The sequence below is a fragment of the Aythya ferina genome (genome assembly GCF_964211825.1).
Source record: "Aythya ferina genome assembly, chromosome: 1".
In the NCBI taxonomy this organism is placed as follows: Eukaryota; Metazoa; Chordata; class Aves; order Anseriformes; family Anatidae; genus Aythya; species Aythya ferina.
The window spans coordinates 16,411,646-16,434,139 of NC_140296.1; the positions used below are offsets into that span (position 1 = coordinate 16,411,646).

The 22,494-nt window shown below is 35.7% G+C and overlaps 1 protein-coding gene across 10 annotated transcripts in view; it reads left to right on the forward strand.

The window, feature by feature from the left end:
• Window positions 1-22,494, forward strand: part of GRIA4 (glutamate ionotropic receptor AMPA type subunit 4) — a 230,515-nt gene that overhangs the window by 174,863 nt on the left and 33,158 nt on the right. For 9 of the 10 annotated variants that reach the window (XR_014692676.1, XM_084518175.1, XM_084518172.1 and 6 more), the window contains exons 10-13: window positions 465-671; window positions 7,129-7,499; window positions 8,860-9,058; window positions 14,261-14,508. Coding sequence is in view for 9 of the 10 variants with exons in the window: in XM_084518175.1 (XP_084374301.1) it covers window positions 465-671; window positions 7,129-7,499; window positions 8,860-9,058; window positions 14,261-14,508 (1,025 nt within the window). In the remaining variant the exon portion in view is untranslated. Of the gene's footprint in view, window positions 1-464; window positions 672-7,128; window positions 7,500-8,859; window positions 9,059-14,260; window positions 14,509-19,550; window positions 20,183-22,494 lie in introns of those variants that run through there. The other variant, XM_084518181.1, reaches the window with a different exon arrangement.

The following is a 22,494-nucleotide window of genomic DNA, read 5'->3' on the forward strand; positions in this document are numbered from 1 at the left end:
AAAACAAATACTTCAGGCTGTGCACCTGAAATTGCATATAGAGTAACCACACTATGTTAGAGGATATATTTATTTACTGAAATCAAAAGCATAATTTATACCTTGCATTATCCCACAGTCATTTGCATTGTACAGCTTCAAATTTTGTTCACACTTTAATTTTAATATACACTGCAATAAGGTCTTTCATTTAGCACAAAGTAGAATTTATATGTATTCTTGGGTATTTTTTGTATTTATAATTTGTAAAGGTTGATAAATCTTGTGAAATGCGTAAGTCAAATTACAGTATAAATAGAATGTATCTCCAGAAGGATTTCTGCTCACATATTTAAATTTAAATGTGCTAATACTATTTATGTATTTTTGATAAAAAATGTGTTATTCCATCGTTAGATTACATGTTGTTTTTCAGAGTATATTCTGTATACTTCTCCTTTACAGTTCTACTTCTTTCATTATAGGAAGCCCCATATGTTATGTTCAAGAAAAACCATGATACGTTTGAAGGGAATGACAAGTTTGAAGGATACTGTGTAGATCTGGCATCAGAAATTGCAAAACATATTGGTATCAAGTACAAAATTGCCATTGTTCCTGATGGAAAATATGGAGCAAGGGATCCAGAGACAAAAATCTGGAATGGGATGGTGGGAGAACTTGTTTATGGGGTAAGCATATCAATTTTTGAAGCAGGTTTTAATTTATTGTAGCATTAGTCATAAAATAGGAAGTATATGTGATTTTATTAAACCGTGGGGTCACAGAAAAGAAACAGAATTCTGTTTCATATCTCTGTGTTTTCATTTATTGTCAAGAGAAAATTAAATATCGTCATGCAAATTCTGCTGTTTATTCAACTAGTACCTTGTGACATTAGAACATACAGACTTTCTACATCCTTTAAAAGTTTGTTATCATTATAATAGAAATAATAGAGGGCCATTGAGGCCATGTATTCCTGATACATTGTTAAACTTAGTTGGGAAGAATAGCAGTCATTTGCTCATTTTCCTGGAATGGGGACAGATCTTTGAGAAAATATAGATATTTAGACTAGTCTGAAAAATGGAGAATCCATCATCATATTAAGATATATAATAAGCAGAGTGGCATATAAGCAAGAAAACCTGACCCTTCAGCATATATTATACAGTGATCTGGAGAATTCTTCTGAAGAGGATAATAATTAAGAATTCTTTTGGCAAAGTTGTAATAAAGAAAATAGTTCCAACAAGCCCAAAGAAATACTCGTAGTGTTTGGTGTCACCAAAAGTAGCAAAAGGTCAGAGATGTGCTTGCTGATTACTTCATCTGCTGATACCTGTTCTGAGAATAAATCAGAATTTTTACAGAAACTAATAATTTTTTTGAAATTGTTTAGGTGAGAAAATTTCCACCAATAAATATGTCACATGCTTCAACCTATATGAAAAACAATAGCATACCAATTCATATGTTACAGTTTTGGTTAGAGCCTTAAAATTCTAGTGGCGGATAGGGCCATGTGTGGAAAAAGCCTGGTGGTTTTCCTAGCAACATCTTTTCTGTTCCTTTCTATCAAGTAAAACTGATAAATTTGGTCAAAGTCTTCTCTGTTAGCATCAGTTCAGGGATCTCATCAACATGAAATAGATGGTGTGCTGTAAGAGTATGAGAACAATGCCCCAGAGTTTGTTGATTCCTTTCCACGTGGTAATGGGAAGATTATACCAGCCTCACAAAACCTTATGTGTCCTTGGAAGCTCTTGAAGGAGCCAACCTCATAAGAGAAAACTGAGTAATCACTAAGCATGTTTATCTGCTTTAGTGGCTTAGATAGCAGCTCAACTCTCAGAATGTTAAAAATCAAGGGATTTTTTTTTGTTTGTTTTGTTTTATTTTCTGACATTTTATCAAAATGTTGGCAACTTCTTATCTGGCTTTTAATTCCAGTAGCCATCACATATATGTGATGACTATGCAGTTTTACATCAGTAGCTTCTTTTAAAACGTGAGAAATTTTACAAGTTGTGAGAAAATTCCCTTGCCCAAATACCATAGAGTTTTAAAAGCTGTTTTGTTGGCCTATCATCTAGTTAAAAATTATATAGGAAACTTGAAATTACACTTTAGTTTTATGTTTGTTTTTGGAAGGTTTGTTGTTGTTGTTCTTTCTTTCTTTTTACTTGTCTTGAAAATTTTACATCATGACATCCAAACATCCCTAGTACTAGCCTGAAATACAAAGTGCAGCTGGAAAGCTCACACAGAGGTTCATGCCAGTACTGACTGGAATGTGACCTGCTGATGTTGACATAGATAAAAGCAAGGAAGCTCACAGTTATAAGAAACTTGTTGCAAATGAACTGCCCAAAAAGGACATCCCACAATACATGATCAACACTTCATTTTTTGTAATGGAAAAGAATGAGGCTCAGCTTGATGGCCAAGTAACAAGCTCCTGCACAACTGTCTGTTTAGGAAGGCTGCAGTCTGATTTTGTTTTTGGAGTTGAGCTCTGGGAATCTCAGATTCTCAGGGATGCTTTTTTACTAAAAGAACTAAGAGCACTCTGCACCCAGTATATTTAGTGTACCATCCAAAAGCTTATTTAGGCTATTTCTATCCTAGTATGTCAGTGGTACCAGGGAATTCCTCTGAGCACTGGAACTCTTTTGCCTAATCTGCTAAATTATTACAATGGTCTCTGGTGTATTTTTGACCCATAATTACTCTCCAAAACAATTTCTGGGACCAGCTGGACACTAGCATGGGGCACGGACCATTCACTATAAGCAGCTTGAATGCAGACATCCTAGTTTGGAGACTGAAGGACTTTCTTGGTGGAGATGCAGCCTGTCCCATGCCAGCTAGCCTTAGGGCCAGGAGCTCCTTCAATCACATTTACTTTTACAGGTGTAGCTTTAAAGCAAATCATTCTTCCTGTTAACACAGAAAAGTTTGCTGCTTAAGGTTTCCAGAGGGAAATCAAGAAGACCGTCCTACCTGCAACTTCCTTGAGTCCTTGCCAGATGATTTCCACAGCAGCAGATCCCCTGGGTTGTTACACTTAGAATAACAAGAAAATCAGCCCATCTTTCCTGCAAAGCTCTGCTGTAAGGGAATGTTCATCTTTGTTAGATCCCCAAATCATAATCACAAATAGTCTGAGTATTTGGGTGTGCTTCAAGCAAGGCTTTTTATATGCAGCCAGGATTGAGATAATTTGCAACTGAATTAGCAAGGTATCAAGACAACCTGTTTGGGAAACATTTTACAGATACTAATCCCCAGGTAAATTAAAGGATAAATAGATGGTTTCAGGTCAACCAGTGAGAGCGGACATTTCCCACGCCATATAAGATACTCCCTTCCTCCCCTGTTCTTTCCACCATGCCACAATGCCTTGGTGCCACTAATGCCACATAGCCCTACTTGTGTTACCAAGGGTGGATGCATGTGCCAATTTAATCCCATGTTACCTCGACACCCATACGCACATCAGGTTGTGGCAAGGATTGTTTTATTTATTTATTATTAGTTTTTCCCAATGCTATATTAAAAGCTATCAGGAAATCTTGTTCATTTGTCCCTGATATATCCGAATGCCCTCCATAGTCCCTCGTGGGACTATGTAGCCCTTGATGATAACTAGCTTACTCGGAAAGAAATGCTGTCTGGGATTGAAATGCCATTAACCATGTGTAACAGGTGTTTCCAAATGCAGTAATAGTCAGTCCCAATTAAATATTCATTCTCCTGACACAAAATGCTACTCTTTCACTGCTTAACACAAAAGGTCAGAATTCAGTTCTGTTTAAAATCTGAGAAGCTACGTGCTTTTGAAGTTGAAATTACTTGCTGCTTTTCTCAGACAGCTCTACTACCTTCATACAGCTTGCACCAAGCAGATTTTATTCACAAGGTTGCAGTAATGTGTTCTGGAAAAGTGAAAATCTCTACCACCAAACTTAATCTAGTCCCATTGTATAGAATTGAAAGGGTGCAGAATCCATCTGTACTTATAGTGGTGTAGCCTTGATTGAAATGCTATTACAGATGCAGTTGTTTCAAGTGTGAAGTATCATTAGTCTTTGTCAAAATAAATTTCACTGGGAACCAAATCATGAGTAGTTTGCACAACTGTTATATTGTTAATCATTTAAATCCATAATTATATGGTGTACATTAACTGAGCAAAGCAGAAACACTGGTATTTGTAATGCACGGCTATTGTCACTATTTAGCTTTCAACAAGGAGTTTATGCAAACCTTAACATGTTGCACAGTAGTCCTACAAAAATTGTAAATAGTATGATCAGATTCAGTAGGCTGCATTTTTTCCAAGTATTAGGCATCTAATTGTGATCTGTGTACTTACATTCATTGACATGAAAATGATTTATCTGTTATGAACAATCTGACATTAGACTGCTACTGTAGTGAAATGGAATAAGTTCCTATTTCTTCTCTTTAACTCTTTAGCGTAGCATAGATGGTTTGTTCCGATGTAGTTCTAGTTCTGCATGTGTTTTGCAGGCATTTTAATTTGGTAAGATGCAGCTCATCCAATGTTTCGCATACAACATGCAGAGTGCTAATTAGGTCTTTAAATTAATCTCCACAGCTACCACCAAAATGGTGCTGTCACTTTTCCACCTTACATCATAAAAACTAATGACCTTCAGGGATCCCTGTTTTAAGGCCAGTCACAATCTGCAGACCTACACACACATACACAAAATCAAATCTTAGCCAACACTTTTGAAGCCCAGTAACCAAGATGAACATTTATACCAAGCATTAATAAAGATACCACTAGGTGACAAATACAGCAAAGATTAGCAGTTGTAGATCCCAGTTTCCCTGAGCCATTTCATTTCAAGGACTCCACATTAGGCATTCACAGCAACTAAAATTTAGGGATATAAAATAACTGACTCTTAAGGACAGAAACCATTATTCTAGAAAAAGGAACTGATGAGTGAGATGAAACACAAAAATATGCTGCAGTGCCAGTAAACCAAACCATCATACAGTCCTTAGACTACAGGCACCATAATCTACTTACAACTGTCAGAACATTTTAAAATATATTTTAGATGTTATTTCTTTTTCATATTTTTTACTGATAACATATAATTTATTTCAGTCAGACTCGTGAAATTATAAGACATCAAGAAGTAAGATTTTTTAAAATGCCCTATATTACAGAATTTACATTAAAATTTAGAGAATTAGTGATATTATTATGTTTACCCAAGCTGTTAGCACCAGAAATGTCTGATACACTTGCAAAATTGTGATTTTAATTGTATTGCTTAAATTGTGATAAGTTTACATAAAATTATGATAAGTGTTTGCATCACAACTATTTCAGAATGAGAGATATAACCTGATGATTAATATCTAATACTTTAAATATAAATTTGCATTTTGGGGCTATTGCATTGGAATGAGTTATTTCTTTTGAATTATTCAAAATTATACAGCTACCAATACAGATTAAAAAAAAAAATACATTGCATTAGTATTAAATTAAATTCCATAATATATATATATGTATAACTGTATATAAAATAACAAGAACATATTACTTTAAGTGCTTTTATCTGTTTTAAAGTTTTGAGATGACAAATATCTTATACTGCAGTTCCTTTTTTTCTTTATCATACAAGCTATTTATGTAACACTTGGATTAGACAAACTATTTAAGCACATCCTTAATTTTCAGCATGTTTTAATCTCATTGAAATTGATGGGATTTAAATATATCCTTGTGTATTTTACTGAATATGAATATCCTTAAGAACTTACTAAAAGGCAAACATGCTTAAATGATTTGATAAACTGTAGAATATGTACTGTATCTGAAGATGTTGCTCAGTAAGATGAATTTGGGCCAACTGAGTATTTAGAAAAGAAAAGAAGACAGTTATATTATGAATAGCTCCCTTGTGCCTGTGAAGACAACTGGGCCTGGGATGGGGGGATATACAGGAAGATTATCTCATATATTGAGGCCTGAAGGGAGGTTTTGGGTCCACCTTATTTACAACAAAAATGAAGTATTTTTAAAATATACTCTTTAGCCCATCAGCTAAGATGTCCAGGGTAGCCAGAGAGACAGGGCTCTGCTTTGTGAGTCCTCTTGGGATAATGAACAGGAGAAAGGTTTCAACAGCTTCTGCATCTCTGCTCCTCTCCTACCAGTGCATATTCTGTCCCAGTTGCTCTTACAATTCCCAGCTTATATACTGCTATAATGACAGCTTTAGCATGCAGGGCAAGGCAAGGCAAGGAGTAAACCTTGGTGTAATATGGAGTGACTGAGCAAAAACCTACACATTAGCACAGCTGCAATACCTTTATAGTTAATGTAGACATCATTGTTAGCAGTCCTAATCACCATCATCATTGGTAATGATTCATTCAAGACTGGCATTTCATTATAAAAAATTTTAGAGAAAAAAAATTCTCTCTCTTTCTGATGGAAATGGATTCAACACAATTTCCATCCTTTACTTGCATAATTTTGCACATCTATTTTCTGTATACTTGCTTTTTTACACTGTTTAAAACTTGATTCATTCTTACAGAACTATCTTTCCCCCAAGATATTTTGTGTAGTTTTATGGCATTGTGATATTAATTAATCACCTTTGCTGCTTCACAGAATTTCAAATTTACTTGTTACTACGAGCTGGTTTGCCCATAAAAATGATTGTACCTTATGAAAATACAATAATAAATAACTTTTTCTGGGATCTTATAAAATAATTTCTATACATTCATTGACAATAAGGCCATTCTTGTTTTGCATTCTTACTTTAATTCCTTTACAATAATTTTAAATTAATTCCTAAAATTATCTACCTACACTGCTGCTCACCTCTGCAAGATCTCAGAGTCTTCCCCTTAGCAGGAAAATAAAGTATTTCTGTAATTTTGTAAAATAAAATTCTGCAATGTATATATGACTTACTAAAAGCATATTGACTGTAATAGAAAGAAACAGAAACATGGTGTAAAGAACATAAGCCACAGTGTTCTGATGTTGATAACATACTTTTGGAATTAGCTGCTTAGCTGAGTATAAGTCATCTCCAATTAATATATACATCTATATTTCTTTTTTCTTTATAGAAAGCAGAGATTGCTGTTGCGCCTCTGACCATCACTTTGGTACGAGAAGAGGTCATTGATTTTTCTAAGCCTTTTATGAGTTTGGGGATATCCATTATGATCAAAAAGCCCCAGAAATCTAAACCAGGAGTGTTTTCCTTCTTGGACCCTTTGGCGTATGAGATCTGGATGTGCATAGTCTTTGCCTACATTGGTGTCAGTGTGGTCCTGTTCCTAGTTAGCAGGTTTAGCCCATATGAGTGGCACACAGAAGAACCAGAGGATGGGAAAGAAGGACCCAGTGACCAGCCTCCCAATGAGTTTGGCATATTCAACAGCCTCTGGTTTTCCCTGGGTGCCTTTATGCAACAAGGATGTGATATTTCCCCAAGGTTTGTGTCAAATCTTTTTACATTTGCATTTTATCTTCAACACTGAAGCATAAAATCTTCCTTTTTATTTTCCTGGCAGTGTTTTGAGGTTCATTCTTTAGGAAGTCTTTTCATTTTTCTTTTTTAATAGCTGTGATAAGGGCAACAGAGAATCTGTTTTGAATTTCAGACATTATTATTTTACATATGTCAAAGTGCATAAATCACAAACAGCTCTCAGAAACAGCAGGTACACACAGGGGCAATTCCACTGAGTTGACTACAGAGGAATTGTGTTGTTGCTAAATTAATTCCATTGTATTGCAATTATGAAATGCACACTATTATGCTGAGTATTTGCCTTGCATGAATGAATGTCCCATTTCTGTTCCCTATTAAGATCTGTAGCACTGCTTCCAGGATATCACTGTCTACAAGAGAGACAATATTTGATCATCTGTTTCTGAGAAGCCACCTTGTATTGCCAAACTAGACCTTACAGAGTAGGTTACCTGAGATGTAATATGTGACTCCAGTCCTGAATTTCTCAACCTTTTTAGATGTTCTGGAACTTTAGTGTGCAGTAACTACAACTTCTTATTTTGACATTATGACCCAATCTTTCAAACTTGTATTAACAGTGAGATTTTGACAGCATTCAGCATTGGCTTAACTCTGCTGTTATTGAAGTTAGCAATAAAATTGCTGCTGATTAATTGATTAATTCTAGATTAATATGTTACTCTTCAACAGCCTTCTCATCAAATTACCAGTGTTAAAATGGAAAATATATTTTTTACTTAACATAAATATGTTTCCACTAGATACTTGCTTCTTAAATAACAAAAAAGTGAAAAAGTCAAATTTTTATAGTAGCTTGTAGGATGTTTGATAAGTTTGTGATAATTGAACATATGCTGTATGGGTGACAGGAACATTTTAATCCCAGAGCCAATATAACCTATGTGCTAAGGCTTTTTTTTTTTTTTTTTTTTTTTTTTTTTTTTAAGTGACAAAACATAGAAAGCTACTAATTTGCAACTACCATGCTTTACTTTTGTCTCCCAAAAGTGATTATCTACCCAGGATTTTTGACAAAATGTTTTCCATGTTAAGCATTTTCTGAAATAATAAGAATATTGGGATTACTGTTCAATAGAATTCATACTTCTGTATATGTGTGATGTGTTTAGTACAGTGGACTCTGTACCATAGGCATTAAGATTCAAGAGAAAATGCATATATTAGAATTCAAAGAGCAAATAATCTCCCTCCCATTAATTGTTACATAATGACGTGTTCTGTAATAACATTGCCTTCTCTCTTTCTCTCTTTGTGGCTTAAGAGACAGGAAAATGTGCATTATCTTATTCATGTTTAGATCCCTCTCAGGTCGCATTGTTGGAGGTGTCTGGTGGTTCTTCACGCTCATCATTATTTCATCCTATACCGCTAACCTCGCTGCTTTCTTGACTGTTGAGCGAATGGTCTCACCCATAGAAAGTGCAGAAGACCTTGCCAAACAAACTGAAATTGCTTACGGGACACTGGACTCAGGGTCAACCAAAGAGTTCTTCAGAGTAAGTTAACATATCCATTAGAACAGCTCTCCCTACTGACCACTCTGATAAGATGTTTGGAAGGGTGAAATGTTATTTTGCAATCATATATAATATGCTTTGTAACTCCTGCAATACTTTATCTACATTTTTACCCCCTGACACCATTTGTTGGAGTTTCCAGTTATTTTAATTTGTGGAAAGCTTATTGATCCTGTCACAATGGGGAAAAGAGCTGCCCCAAGGGATACTGGAGCCAGTGATAATTAAAGCAGCATTGCACTATTGATTCATTTGAAGCTACAGCACTGAAATGATGTGCAGCATTGAAGCTCTATGATGATAACATGCAGTCTTGCAGGTTTTGCTTCTACTTATGGATTTGGCTGTGTGCATTTTGCTTTAGGGTCTTGAGTGGTGGATAGGAAATGCATTTTTTAATTTGCTGACTTTCAGATGAATAATAAAGAAAAAATATATCTTGGGGGAATGTGGTTGTAGCATTAGGAAATAGCCTAAATAAGCAGTTATATGTCTGTGCTGTCTCTATTGATTACTTAATTTTCATTTGCTTTCCTGTGCTTGTGTGGTTATATGTAATCCTCTTCCTTTGCCAGCTGGAAAACAGGAAGCCTGGACATCACAGAGTACATCATAAACAACCTTAGCTTAGGGATATGGTTTAGTGGGGACTGTTAATGTTAGGTCAGAGGTTGGACTCGATGATCTTGAGGTCTCTTCAAACCTAGAAATTCTGTGATTCTGTGTGATTCTGTGAACCCATCCTGCTTTATTTCATATCTCTAGCAGATGAAAGTTAAGCTTAGGTGACTGAAGGTGTGTTTGAACATGGCTCTGAATAAATGTTGTAAGCCAGTAATTCTTCCTTGGAAATTAAATTGTTCAGGACTATTATTTATCTGAAAGCTAGAGGTTAGGCCATTTTTAGAGGAAAAGAAGATGGGGCGATAATTTCTTATTGTCTTACTGAAAGGGAACTGTTCTGTGTCCCACGTAGCTTGACTGTTTTCAGCTTGGCCAAACTGAAGTCACTCAGTCATTAACCAAATTATGAATGGAATTTGTGAACTACAGGCAGTACCAATTCCAGGGCAGCTGCTGAGTGTCCTTCAAAAGGTCTGTAGTGAAATAACTGTTTTATTGCAAGTGATAGCCCCAGAGGGAACTTGAAGATATTTTCTTGCATACTTTTAGCTATAAAATGATGATGTCTTATAAGACACAAATGGCATTTAATGAACACACAATACTTCAGCCTTCACATAATGAAGCTGTCCAGGGAGGTTAGTCTAAGTTAGTTTTCTAGATTTCTTCTGTAGACATTGCAGAAAGAAAAGCACCCTAACATATCCTGTATGGGACAAATGTATTATGATTAAATAAGTCACCCTTTAGAGTATATTCCTCTTTACATCAATTCTAGAAGAATTCCACATAAATTTCTAGGATGCTTGGTACTTCATTTTTAAAGGATGTGTTTCAGTGAGAGATGTCTACACCTGTCTTCTTCTATAGCCAGTGTGTTGCTATACACCTAAATATGAAGTTATAGATGCTTTCTCAGAGCATAATTTTTTTTACTCAGGTAGTAGGAACTTAGCTTTTGGTCCCTCAAAGCCTTGATTTCAAATCATATGCCTGCCAAAGTATTCTGTATTATTTTTCTACATCCATGCTTAGACAATAGATTCTTCTTTAGGTCAATTTGTGCAAATACAGGCATTTAATTCTGGGAACTTCAATTTTAGTATACCACAAGTTGAGACAGTAACCACAGCATATGCATTTGAATAGTTCTTTCCACCAGAATGAAACTGTGATGATAGTTAAAGCCATGACACTGGGAACCAAGCAGGTTTGTTTAATTTTTGATGTTTTAACTACTTGCATTTTCAAGGGTATCCAGTACTTGCAGGTTTTAATGTGATGGTGCAAAAATGAATTCCCAAGGAAGTACAACAGAGCAAAAAAATGAATTTTTTTCTTAAGAGTGTCAAAAAATTTTTACAACCCATTGTTTTGAAGTAAAGAGGTTAGGTCTTTTGACATATAAATTGTCTTGGTCAAAAAAAAAAAAAATCATGATTATTTTTAATCCTGTAAACAGCAACTTTTTTTGTATGAATCAATATTTCATATAATTGTCAAGATGTCTCCTTAAAAAGAAAAATATTCTTTGACCATCTATGACAGACATTATTTCACTCTAATCTTATAGTGTTAAGAGAAAGAAGTAAAACCAATGTTTATATTTTTGCCTTTTTTTCAAAATATAAAAGGAAACATTAAAAGTAACCCCAAACACTCCCAAGTTGCAGATGCAGAATATGATGCTTTATCAAGTTTTAGATTTATGATTTTATTTTTTTTTTTTATGGCATAACTGAAGCCCTGTCATCAACTGGTTTCTAATCACTGCAGAAGTACAGTAATTGCTAATGCTATTTTATGCAATATTTCTAAAAAATGTTTTGCACAAAACAGGGACAAAGATAAAATATCACTGATGGACAAAACTGCATAATGTATAAATTCAGACCTGGCCTCAAACAATAGTACAAGAAGGCTTATTTCCCAATTCTAACAGGTTTCCCAATTCCAACAGATTTTTTTCTTTTTTTTTTTTTTCTTTTTTATTATTTCTTTGGTTTGTTTGGAAGCAAACATCATCAGTTTTAGAATTAGAGTCATGGGTAACTTTTCCATTAGTGATTACTGTCTGGATGAGTCTGATCCTTCAGGACATTTTTTTATCATTTGATCATTTCTGATCAAAATGTCAGAAAATCAGAACAGCTATTCATTCGGCTTTAAATCCAGACTGAAAACAGAACAAGAAAAAGTCATTTTAAAGACATCATTAAGAAAAATAAGACTTTGATTCTACCGGCTGTTTACTCTTACTCCATGTCTTGGAAACAGCAAGAGTTGAAAAAAGCAGCTTGAACAAGCTGCCTTTTCAAAGCAGCTTCTTCAAGAGGAAAAAGCTTAGCTTTAGCAGTCTTACTCAGAAAAAGCCCTAAAAGAAAATCATTCTGGCCTGACTGACTGCAGGGGAAAGCTACAAAGTTTTCTCAGTATGATAATAAGGAATATCTGTTGGTTCGCTCTTCAGTTTTAACTCCGAGTTGACATGTATATGTTGAATGTTAACAAATGAAATCTTGGGAGAACATTCTCACAGAGCAGATGACTTGTTAGACTTTCCATATTTTTTGTCTCTTGATAAGCAAAGGAAACTAAATCCTGAAAAAAAAAATAAAAATAAAAATTAAAATTAAATGCAACTTTTTAATTGGTTTAGGGTGTAATTTCTTATTCCTAATACTGTTATTTTATGTGTAGCATGTTTTTAGTTTTGAAGGATAGTGACCTATTATATGTTTATCTCATTATAAGAATTTTAAGGTGTAAGTGATTGAAAGTGAAGGTAGACAAAGGCAAGTAAATACTCTTGAAATTAAGCCTGATTCCTTACTGTTCTCTTCCATTTTTTTCTTCCTGTAAGTTTAAATCCATGAAATTATAGTAGTATAAAGCAAAAGGAACACATGGCTTTCTTGGCTTAGGCTCTGCTCTTAGTCACTATTATGTAAATGAAAAGTAGATGTGTCTGCAGTTGAAAGAGAGGGTGACAAGTCAGGATGTGATTATGGACATACACAACTATTATTCATTTAAGTTTTATTGTGTTTGACAGATAAAATGGTGCATATAGACAAGCTATAAAAAAAAAAGAAAGGATAATTTGTGTGGTATTTGTATTGAACAATTCCGTTTAAATGTGTCTTACATTTAAGTTGGATGTACTTCAGTAACAAACCAGTTTCTAAGTAATAATACAATCAGTCATTAATTGCTAAAAGGAAGTGCCTCAGGGAAATTACTCTTACCTATGCAAAGGCTTGGTTCCAGGCTTTTTTAAGCCACTCTAAATTTAAATAACACCTAGATGATAAGACTTTATATTTGTTTAAATATTCCAAAATCCTTTGTTTTGGGGCCTTATAATAATTAATATTTTCCTGACGTGCTCAGCATAGCATAGGAATGGGCTCACATATCAGTCCTTACTTTGCTTGAAATTTTTGTTGACTCAGAGAAAAGCTGACTTGAGTCATGGGTAGAAACAGTCTTTTTTACACCATGCATAAAAGAAGACAAATGCCATCTCTCATTAAATAAAAACACTAGATAATGTTCAGCTGACACATTGCTGCTATGCATATACATATCGCTGTTGCTGGATGAAGCAGAGGAGTTGCTGAATTAATGTAACAAGCATGGGAAGCTTCTCATCATGACAGTAGTCTTACCACTGAGGTTTCCAATTTCAAATTCTTCCCTTCCTATTTTTCTTTAATACATGTTTTATTTTTTTGCTTAAATTTTATTTTTGCTAAAGTCTTTATTTGTGATTCCACCACACCTTCCAAGCCAGGCAAATCTCCAGTTAAGCCATGAATTCTTGCACATTCTTTGAGCAATCATATTTCTTACCCAATTACTTGCAAGATCAGTCTTTGAAATAAACCCACTGATACTGCAGTTCTAAAAACATACCTAATATTTCTTTAAGACAAAATACTCCCAGAATTATGTTTCCTTTAATAGCATATTTCATCAAGATTGATGTTTACATCTTTTATTGTGACCCATGTCTTGAAATGTTGTGCAGACTTTCTGAATGTAAGTTGAATCAATTCTGGACTCTGAATTACCAAATAAGCAGAAATCTTATTTAAGCTATTGTACTTTTAATGCTGTAAGAAGCAGGTGTTAGAGCTAAGAATTGTCTCCAGATTTATCTCAGTATTTATGGGGGATTATTTTATTTTTTCTCTTTCCCAACTTTGTTATGTATATGTATTTTGCATATAATTCCCTAAAACACACTTTATAACACTGACTACGTGAACTGCCTTAACCTAACAATAAATTCAGGGCTTAGCTATATAGTTACTTTATTGTAACTGATGAAGGCTAACTGGGCCTAAACATGATATGTGATTTTATATTATTTGTATTTTTTATTTTTTTTAATAGTCATGAAATTAAAAAAAAAAAAAAATCCTTATCCAAGTCAGATTTTCCCAACCCCACTTGTTTGAAAAATTAAATGCTATTGATTTTATTTTGAATAGTGCCACTCTGAAATGTTGCAACATTCTTTTGTTCTAACTTCTTTTTGATTTTCTCCAGAGATCAAAAATAGCAGTGTATGAAAAGATGTGGACCTACATGAAATCAGCAGAGCCATCAGTGTTCACTAGGACTACTGCAGAGGGCGTAGCTCGTGTCCGCAAATCCAAGGGCAAGTTTGCCTTCCTGCTGGAGTCTACCATGAATGAATACATTGAGCAACGAAAGCCTTGTGACACCATGAAAGTGGGAGGAAATCTGGATTCGAAAGGATATGGCGTAGCCACACCGAAGGGTTCTCCATTAAGGTGGGTGGAATAGTATAACAATATAAAATGTGTTGTTATAGTATTCCACCTTCCCTGATGTCCCTGATATAGCTCTTTTTGTTTTGTGTGTGAACATGGTATGTTATTTTTCTTTTCTTCCATTTCATATTTTGTTGATCAACAAAGGTAACAGTTTCTAATTGCAATATGGATTTAGCAGCTATAGTTGGCATATCTTTCGAGGCCATATAAAAACCAAACTGGTTGAACACTAGCTACTTGAAGTCAGCCTCAATAGAATTAACATCACCTATTCTATTTCATCAGCTTTTTCACCAAATTCAACCCTTTATAGCAGTATTATGCATACATTATCCACATCAGTATCTGCCTACATGTTATGTTTCGTTTATTGATCTTGGCTGCTAATTTCTGAATAAGAAGTTGCTTGTAATATCTTTTTTTTTTCAAATATCATCACTTAAAGGCAATCATTCCTTCATTAAAGTAGCTTCATTAAAGTACTTTTACTAAAGCACCTTCTTATTTAGGAAAAAAAAAAAAAAACAGTTTATGTTTTTAGCATTATGCATTTCAGTACTGCCTTCAAACTTACCAGTATTTTTGTTTTCTTGGTATCAGACACACTCAGTCAAGTAGGAAAGTTTTTGATTACCAGAGAGAACATCATCATTTGCTTTTCATTCAATTTTTGAGTGAAACAGAGGCATAGGCACTAGTTCTGTGTTAAAATTGGCAATATTTACCATTGTGGTGTCTTCTGAGGCAAACAGAGTTGTCTTTTTCCTATGGTAGACTTGCCAATTTTATTCAAACCATAAGAACAACTCGAAAAGTAGGGGGCTGTGGTCCATGGTGTCTTACAGCGGTAGGGTGGATGTGAGCTGGGGAGAGGAAATGGATCACGGAGCAACCAGTACTCCACTGCACAGATTTCACCCATGTTCTCACAAATAAGGGTTGAAACGGGTTTATATCAGGTTTGGTTAGCTGGCAAGATAAAAATACACAGGAATAATAGGTCCAAGACATCTAAACAGGCATTTACGTTTAGAAGGAGGAGGGCCTAGTAAGACAGTTTAATAATAACAAAATAAATAAAAGAAAATCCATTACTGTTAAGATCAAGTATGAAATCCTGGTTCCAGCCCAGCTGAAGACAAAGATCCCATATGTTTCAGTGAGGCTACAGTGTGGTCTAAGTTGGGGTCAGCAACTAACATGAAGCCAATGGGATTAACATTTTTTATGTTTACTTTTTCACCTCCTACCTTCAAGTATGTTTCAAAAAGGGAGAATCTTACCCAACCTGAAAATCGGACCAAATCTTCTTTCAAGCTGTCTCGACTGGCTGTCAATATCCATGCCTTTCCCAAGCCTTTCTTTCACATGTGCTAAGCTGCTTGTTCTCCTGCTGCACCCCATTCCCTCTCCAGCCCCAGTGACAAACCTCAAGCAACACGTCAGTGCTGCTCACCCATTAAAAAACATTAAGAAACAAACTTAATGTTCTGGACAAAAAGAAAGAGTAAGCAACACCTCACGTTCCTACCACCTCATCCATGTACATCAATAGACACTAGTGCTGAGTGAAGAGGGGAAAAGCTTCCTACCCATGTGCTTTTGAAGGGAAAAGATTCAGCTCTAATTTTCAACTGCATGCTTCAGTATTTTCTGAACTGTTTGAAACTGTACAGTGTGCTGTTTTTTCTATGTTGACTGCATCTCACATGGTGGTGTGACTGCTACTGGTCAGATGACTTATGTAACTGCTGCCTGCACAGATAATTGCAGATATTGAACATGCAGTTTGAAATTCATGAAGGGCAGACTAGCTAAGATCATTACATAAATTAGTCAAAAGATATAATTTGCTGTGGGAGTTGTAAATTTTATGTTTTATTTAATAATCATAATTTCCTATTTGAGTTATGTGTAAACCACAGATTACTTGATGTAGTTCACAAATAATTACAAGTAACATATAAATGTTAAACATTCACACTCTATTCCTGGGCTGTTCAGGACTAGGGGAAAATATAATTTTTTTCAAATGAATTATTCATAGCAAATTATTTACTAAGCTCTTTGAATACCTATTTCACTTGAGGTATTCTGTTCTTAATCTTCCTCCTACCTATAATGAATATAAATCAGGAGTTTCTTCACTGAAAATACAGTAACAGCTGCATAAAATTAATGTGAGTGTATGGAGAATCAAACTGTATGTTTTCACACATGTCGCACAGACAGAAAGTGGGGGAAACATTGTCAGTTTTTTTTCCTTTAGCACAGGACTGGTGATGGTTCCCTGCCATCACATCACTGTTCCCATGTTCATTACAGAGCACGCACCCATCACTTCGCTCATGCAGATGAAATCCACCTGTCAGAGTGATCCAGGGACGGTTCTCTCTGTTGCTCATGACCCTACACATGAGCGCAATAGTGGATTTTAAATTGAAACTCTTCCTTACTGGGTTCCATGCCACACTCGTGCAGTGTTCAACCAGTAGCTATTGGCTAATTTGATTTGTTCTCAGTGCTGGTGGAGTAGTAGGATTCATGCATATCACTGGATGGAAGAGAATGGGAAATGCCTGATGTGTGTTTCTTTTATGCTCACTGGGCAATACCATTCTACACATCAGGTGTGTCTCCTTCCTTCCCTCCCTTTCAGTGATATCCATTTCTAGATAACTTGATAAAAGGCTAACATTTAAAGATGAATGTGTGGTTGAGGGTGAAGACTCTGGTCACAACCAAAATTGAATTTCTCTCATAGCACTACCCAGCTGTCCCTACTGTTTCCTCTTCCCACCACGGTAGGTATCTGTCCAAAACTACTGTGTAGTAATCAGCGTGAAATAATGAGTTTTTTCCTTCAAAGGTGGTGTATTGAAAGGTGATTAACAGAGTGCCACTTCTCTGCTTAGCAAGACCTGTCTTTGTAAATGTGGTGTCACTGGAAGACGGCCTCATGGCCATTGTGGACCACCCCTGGCTTGTCTGCCTTGCCACTTGCAGCTATCTGTGTTTCTAGAGGGCAGTACCTGCAGATCTTGTACTATGCAAATCCTGCGCCTTGCATGCCTGTGCATTTCTGTTTTGGATATGTAGACATCATAGACAAGTCCGAATAGTGATGAACACAAAAGTTCTTCACTCTTAAGAGGTAATGAAAAAGGAATTAGGGGCAATGTTGTCTTAAAGGTACACTAAATGTTTTTTCTACTTTATTGTACATTGAAGCTGTTTGATGCAAAGATGTCAGGTTAAGCTAACACATCGGGAGTTGTCATTGTTGCCACGACTGCTTTAACTGAGGGCATTGTGCTGGCCTGGCCTGCAGCCCACCATGTACAGTGTGAATGAGTGAAAGCTGGTTGGATTATCAGTGTCAGGTGAGACACTTTGAGTCCTACTAGGTTAGAGTGGCATAATTAAAAACTGTCACGTGGATAAATGTGTTGATGCATTTTAGAGATTGGTGATGGTCCTTCACCAACCTGATGAAATCCGGAGCAGCACTACGTTCCTGCTTTTGCAATTACAGAGAGTGATTATAGAAATGAATCTAGGATTCTATATTTCATTATTCAAGTCTTTATTCTTTTAATGTAGCAAAGGAATAATTCCACGTTGACTTTAGATGGAATTGTTCATGTTCTAGCAAGGAAGGAGAAAAAGGCCACAAAGAGATAACCTGTGACGTGAGCTGACTCTTTACACCAGGTAAAGTGCCAGTTCTTCCTCCACTGAAGCAGGTGATGTGGATCCAATTTTCTGTTTGTTCTAGCAACTGGTGTGAAGTGCAGAAGTGCAATGTGAGTAAAGCTGTGGACTTCAGTTTCTATCCCTCACAAGGAAGGAGCTCCCTGGAGAGAGCTTGGAGTGCAAAAAGGCATCCTCAGGGTGCTCTGTCAATATATTATGCAGTTACCTATTTGATACAATTGTGCAGTACTTGAAAGAGCTTTAAGAGAAGGCTCTGTGGTGGAGACCTTTTACTTGAAGAAGCCTGTGAGTTTATGTGAATAAGGTAAAAAAGATCTGTTGTGATGGAGGTATCTGTGGGCTTTACAACCTACTGTCTTTATCTCAGTGACTTTAGCTAGTCCTATTTTTTTTCAGGTAAATCTCTAAAATTGCAGTTCTAAGTTTCCATGTAATACTAAACCTGACAGTGTTTTCCTTTGCTTTTCATGTATATATCCAGTCTGGTCCCTTGGTTAGAAATGTGCATTTCAAGGAAAACTTTGATAATGCATGCGCATTAATACAAAATACTGATAGACTTTGAATAGGATGGGATATTCCTTATTCTTTGTTTTGGACATTTTTCATTGACATGAAACAATCAGGAAAATAAGAATAAATCTGATAGTACACTTTTTATCAAATTCTGACCTTGATGTTTTCAGAGACTGGAGTATAAGGATCTTATTGTAGAAAGATTTCCCAGATCATCATTCACTGTCAAAGATTGTTAATTTGTTAAATTGTTAATACGCTATGACGAGATAGAGCCCAGTTCTCTTTCACTAGAGTTTTTCAAAGGTTTTGTACTGTGGAATCCATGAATCTTGACAAAACATAGTTTTCGCAGGAGTGGAGCTTCTGTGTGCTAGTTGTTTTGTAAGCAAATGCTTACTGTATGACCACTTTTTGATGTGCCTTATATTGTTCAAAGGACTTCATAAATTTATTTTTTAACTTATATTACACTTGGGTCACTGATGTCAGGTCTGTGCCCTGCATGAATTGGGATAGTTCTGTCAATTCAGAGAGGAAAACAGGTATTTCTTCTTCTCGCTAGCTGTCCATCCAGCTGGCAACACTTGTGTCCAAACACCTCCCCAGATCATACTGGAGACATATGCGTGTTACAGTGAGGAAAGATACAGAGGAAGCATGTTCAGTTCTTTTTCACATGTTTCTCTTATTCTGCCAGAATGCCTAGTCTTGCCCATAAGCAGTGCCACCATAATAGAGGCAGTTGTTTCAGAAGACAACTGAATGAGCTAAAAACTGGTGTTGTTTGTTGTTTGTTTTTTTAGATGTAGAGAAGATATAGAGACAACTGGTGAACAATGGAGACTTGACAAAAAAATGTGTCAGGGGCATTGGAGAAAACAGGAATCCCTTCATAGTTACAAGGCAATCTGTTGGTATTTACAAGAACAGGATTTTACTCAGGTGTTCAACTTACTGAGATTTTAAAAAGTTATTTTTTTCTGTGATGCAAAATGATTTGAAGACTAGAATGTGATTTGTAAAATCTTATGCATATTGCAAATATGATCCCATTTTAACTGATGGCATAGATCATACTGTATGACTTCACAGAATATTCTTCCCCTTACTTAAGGCATAACAAGGCATGAAATAACACCCTGCTACCCATATACAGTGTCAGAGCTTATAGCATGTTTGTTTGTTTGTTTCTCAACTTTTCTGAAGGATTTTCTCAAGTCCTTCAGAGCTTATTGGGTTTTCTGTCAACTAAAAATAACATTTACTAGGTAGGAAGGCAGAGAGTGTGCCACTGTTTAGAAAGGAATGTAAAAGTCAGGGGTCAAAAGAAGATCAGTGAATATAAATTCTGGCAATGAATGTTAGCAAGTTGTTCCTTCAGCTGAGTCCAGGAGGCATACTTAGTTTCTGTTACCTGGATCATCTCTGATTATATATGGTTGGAGACGGAATGTCTGTTTTAAAGGTAAAAATAAAAGCCTTGAGAACAAAAATCAGAATCCCAGCTTGCTCTGTTCCCTTGTGATGCTTCATGTATTAATTTTCTCATTTCTAATTAAGGTAAGGGTCTCCTCAATAAGGAAAGAGTCCAATAAAAAAGACGAAAAATTTATAAATGCACTAGACATTTGGCTAATGAGCTCTACTGCAGGATGTACAAGCAAATATATTTAAGCAAAATCTTCTATTTGGGAGATTTTTGTTCCATCTTGCATTTTTTTACAAATCGAGACAAAGTAGAAAGGTAGAAACGATCTTGACTTAAGTCACCAAATTGCAAAGAAGAGCACTGTTATTGAGAGTTTCTGATATTTGTATCTCTAGAAGAAAATATCTCATTAGTGTCCATGATGCTGCCCTCAGTGCACTTTCTCTGTTCTCTGTGGGGTGGGAAGGGAAATAGGGGAAAAAAAAAAAAAAAGAAAAGAAAAGAAAAAAAAAAAAAAGTATTTATCTTTGAATTACTTCAGAGAGACATCCCTGACCTACCTGGCTCCACAGAGCCTATTTCTGCATTGCCACTTCCAGGAAGTTTTCACCCTCAGACTTCAGGGGGTATTCATAATTGAACAAAGCTCTCTGGTCTAGAGCAGAGATCAAAGGTCACAGGAATTAGTTCTGTTGCCCTTTCTGTTTTCCCATACTAACAATGATGATACAAGGCAACAGCAGGTGAAGCTCTTCCAAGAAACTCAGTTCCCAGTTTGGTTGCACAAAATCACATTATATTACCTTTGCTCATGTCATCCTGTTTCTTATGCCAGGGAAGATCCATAGGAGCTCAATAAGACCAGTTGTGAAACAAGCCTTATGAGCAGGACAGAGAGAGTTGGAGATATTGCAGTGATAAGTACAAAGTTGCAGGCTATGGAAACAACAATGAAAAATACTAGAAAATACAATAAAATACTAGAAAATACAATAAAAATTACTGGAAAAAGTAATTTTTATCTAAACATTGCAATGGCAATATGTATTCTTAAATTTGCAGTAGATCTCAGTACAAGAGGTTAAACTAGCATTCCATTTTTCTTCTTCAGCAAAATGAGGTCCTCATTTTTTTTCCGTTGTTTTCCTTTTTTACAAGATATTTTTACAGGAGTTTTGTCCTTCTGATATTTAGTGATTCCTAAAGGTGAAATTTCTGTGCTGCCTTATAGAAGTTTTGTTGGGGCCAGTCTGTGATACTCAGGACCATAACAAGTTTTATAGCAGGCTCATTTTCTACAATCAAAAAGAAATCAAGGCATTGAAAAAAGAAAAAAAAAAATCTTCCTTTGTTTGTCTGCTCCAGGATTATTTGAATGCAAACAGAATAGGATCTTCATGATATCAAATCTGACCAAATGAAAATCTGTCAGGTTATTCACTTCTGTGTCAGGAAAAAAAGGGGCATTATATATTTAAACATAATCAATGAACTTCCCTAAAACTGTGAGTGAAGACCAAAATCTCTCAAAAATACTGATACCGTTACTGTACATGTCTTACTGACTTTCTGGAAATTTTCCAGGGCTTGATAAGAATTAATCCCCAGAGTAAGCCAGTGGGATACAAAAGGGTTATCATTGTTTCCAATCTGCAGATGCTTGGAGGAAAAAAATCTGTTTCTTGGCACTTCAGAAATAAATTTCTCCTGCCCTTTTCCCTGCCATTTCCTCTGTCCCTTGTAAAGTAGCTCAGCAGAGGGCAAGATGCAGCCTATTATATTTTAACAATGCAGCTCATTATTATTTCTGTCTTTTCTTTTTATTACAACTCTCTGGCTGTTTGGGTGTCAATTCCCAGAAAACTGCCAGGCTTCAGAATATGTATTCATTAAGGGCACAAGCCAGATATGCTTTGAAGTTGATGGTACAATTCCCACCAAGTAAAAGGCCTATCCCACTAAGATAATAATTGTCCAGGTAAATTGTAGGTAGGTTAAAGCAAGGGAGCAGGGCACTGAATGGCATCTCAGCAGCTCGTAACAATAACTCTCTGTGGAACTGACATTTGAGAAACAAATAGTACCTTCAAAACAGTTTGCAATTAATCTGTGTGGTAGTTGCAAAACTGCCCACTTCCAATTGGCGGTAAGTACCAGATGGACTCCCAAGAGACACAAAATGACCATTTAGTCTTCTATATGCAGCCTTGGCTCTTGTGAGAAATCCAAAAAGAGGCAAAATAAATAAATAAATAAATAAATAAATAAATAAATAAAGGTTTGTTTTCTTTTTCATGGAGTTTCTTTGAGCTGAGAAC